Raw genomic sequence first — 2,980 nt, 5'->3', positions numbered from 1 at the left:
AGACATGGCAGATCTGTTGCAACTCCGCACAACTTCTTCCTTCTAAAGTGAATATCTTGTCGGATCAATTTTCTGCTCTCAGGGATCAAATACTTTTATGCATGCAGGTCTTTCTCAAAATTCTATTATGCATCAATGCTCTCAAAATTTAACAGTTTGGTTACTCATGTATGTATATATGATTTGCAAGAAGTCTCGAAAGAATTCAAATATTAAATATTAGATTAAAATGTGGAAAAAAGAACATATAAAATCACACATTTACTTATTTATTTACATAAACAAAAGCATTAAAGGTGAGGACGATGGTTAAAAATTGCCATTAGCAGAAAAAAGTCACATGTCTAACTTGCAGTACACTAGTGTTTTTGTGATTAAACATTAATAATTTACAAATAAATAAACAAATACTGCTATAAGTGAATAGTTATTGATTGATTATCACCCGATTATACTTGGAACGGCACATATGATGCAGCTTCCGCTAATCTCCATTCAAGCCTTAAATTTCTGAATATACTATGTAATTTACAGGAAGCCATCAAACTATAGATGTTATTTCATGATCTTATTCTTTGACTGATCCTTTTCTTTCTGGACCTTTGGCAGTCATCAAAGTTAAATGATCATCAGAATAAGATTTCATGATAGTGTTTCAAAGGTGACCTTTATAGGACGTCGCATTTTGTAAATTTGATCAGATTAGTATTTATTGTAGAGGCTTTTGCTTCATTGATCATACTCTAAATTATAAAAAACATGTGACAACTCTGGTCAAACAATTGAAGATTCTCAGGTGTACTCTAAGTTTGATTAAGATTTTGTTTTGGTAAGTTACAGTTCAACTTGACGTAGATGGAAGCCAGAAACCATGCCATGTGCTGGTGAGCCACAAAAGCTACCTCCACACAAGGGACGAGAGCAATGTAGATCTGTCACAACCCTTTAATTTCTTAGTGCCGAAGTGATTGTATATTTTAGATATTATCCAGACAAATTTTGCCTACATTTTTCAAAACACAACTACCTAAATATTGATCTCAGCTGCTTGCCTTGTGGTACCTAGGGAAATGGAAGGCATAGAGGGAAACCAATTGTAATAACAAGTTTTATGATGGTACATTAACTGTATAAAAACATGAATAAGTACCACTTAAAGCTACATTAGTGACAAATAATTTAAGCTGTATACTCGAGGAAACCAAAGTGATATGGGACAAAAATATTCTCGTATTATTATCAGATCTGTTAATTAGTGATAAAAAAGACAAGCAATGTTTTTATATTAGTAATTAAAAGATAAAGATAATTAAATCGCCGTAGTTTGCTTAAGGTACATATGGTGGCAGATGATATGCAGATAAGGCCTAGAGACTAGATATACCTCCATGAGAAGCATATATTTGTGGAAAAAAAAGAGAAGGAAACTCAGGCCTAAAAAACATTGCACCATTCCTTTCAATTTTGTCGGCAAAAAGGAGGTCATCTAAGAAGAGAAACCCACCCACTGCTTATTCTTATCTAAGCTAATTTCTTCCTGAGAGCTAATGCTGAAGCTTAGGGAACAGGAGGTAAGGTTGGAGAATTGAGAAATCTCCCACTCCTTGGGTTAGTGTTGGCTCCAGGTTCTCTATAATCGATCTCCACCTCCATCATATCCCTCTCTATCCCTGAATTTTCCTGAAACACCCACAAAAACAAATAAAAACTACCAATCAAAAGGCTAAAAAGAATAACAAGATCATGAAATAAGGTAGAAAGGAAATAAAAGAAAGCAGGAAACATACAAACCTGATGTACTAAAGGCTCAGGAGAATGCCACCTCCCATAATGCCTCATCACCCTAATGCTTCTCCCATATCCTACATGCCCAACATAAGAAACTAGAGCTATGACACCTGCAATAACGACCAACCAATGGAACTAACAAAAAGTGAGTACCCTGAGAGGAGGAGAGGAAGACAAGGGCTGACATGAGAACCAGTGCCAGAAACGAGGCCTTCCCATCGTTTCCTTGGTATACTACTCTTCGTTGAATAATGCGTATTTTGGCTTTGGGATGATGACTGATAGCGTCACCGCCTAAATCCGGAAACCGCTTGGGGAGATCCGGCCCCTCCATGCCTCGTAACCGCTGCTGCGCACCGCGCCCTCGGGCTATGGTTGAGGGAGGCTGCCAGGGCAGCCACCTGCGCCAACATATATAACAGAAATTATAAAAGACCTAAACAAGTCGTTACATCCATCTGAAGATCAAAAAAAAAAAAAAAAAAAAAAAAAAAAAAAAAAAAAAAAAAAAAAGAGTGAAAGTTAATTCCTCTTAAAAAAACTTCTCATCCAGTTAGATATTTGGATAACTTTGTAAGACTATTCTAAATTTTTAAAAATTTAATGACTATTTTGAAATTACAGAGAATGAATCTAAAAGAGAAAAGATGCAAAACATACTTGACAATTACAACGACGAAGATGTGCTTGTTGAGAAACATCCGAGAATTTCTTTCTCTCCAATAAATCTAGATAAAGACACCAATTAGTATTAACATAACCTTTTGAGCAATTTTGAAAAATTTTTTCTTCTTTCATTCTAGATATAAATTTTCAGATGAGTTGTGTGACTGTAGAACTCCAAGCAAATAATGACATATCGAGTTCGAGATGGTGGAGAAAAAGACATAATCAATGAAAAGATGATCCACCGATTCGCATGAGTTTTGACAAAGCACACAATGTCCAAGATTCTTGCCAAATTTTCTTTCAATAATATCTCGTGTTAAGCCTCTTCCTCCAATAAAATCAAAGAAAGCACTTTAACTTTAGTAGGACTGTAAGCTTCCACAAAAATGATGTGAATTTACACTTCAAATCTCTCGATGTCAAGAAGTGAGAATAAGGAGTGACGTTTCCATTGCTACATTCTGTCCAAATAAACTTATCTTGCTCTAAATTTAGAATCACTGTTGAGAGCGTGACGAGCATA

The 2,980-nt window shown here is 35.4% G+C and overlaps 1 protein-coding gene across 1 annotated transcript; it reads right to left on the bottom strand.

The window, feature by feature from the left end:
• Positions 1-1,297: 1,297 nt before the first annotated feature.
• Positions 1,298-2,150, bottom strand: LOC105036812 (uncharacterized). The gene is made up of 3 exons (XM_010912546.4): positions 1,942-2,150; positions 1,792-1,862; positions 1,298-1,680 (listed from the first exon to the last, which is right to left on the bottom strand). The coding sequence occupies exons 1-3, from the start codon at positions 2,120-2,122 to the stop codon at positions 1,558-1,560; spliced, it is 375 nt and encodes a 124-aa protein (XP_010910848.2). The 5' UTR covers positions 2,123-2,150; the 3' UTR covers positions 1,298-1,557.
• Positions 2,151-2,980: the final 830 nt, after the last annotated feature.

Source organism: Elaeis guineensis, chromosome 15 (assembly GCF_000442705.2).
Source record: "Elaeis guineensis isolate ETL-2024a chromosome 15, EG11, whole genome shotgun sequence".
Taxonomy (NCBI): Eukaryota; Viridiplantae; Streptophyta; class Magnoliopsida; order Arecales; family Arecaceae; genus Elaeis; species Elaeis guineensis.
Note: the sequence above shows the minus strand (reverse complement) of the source record. Positions and strands in the feature narration are given on the sequence as shown.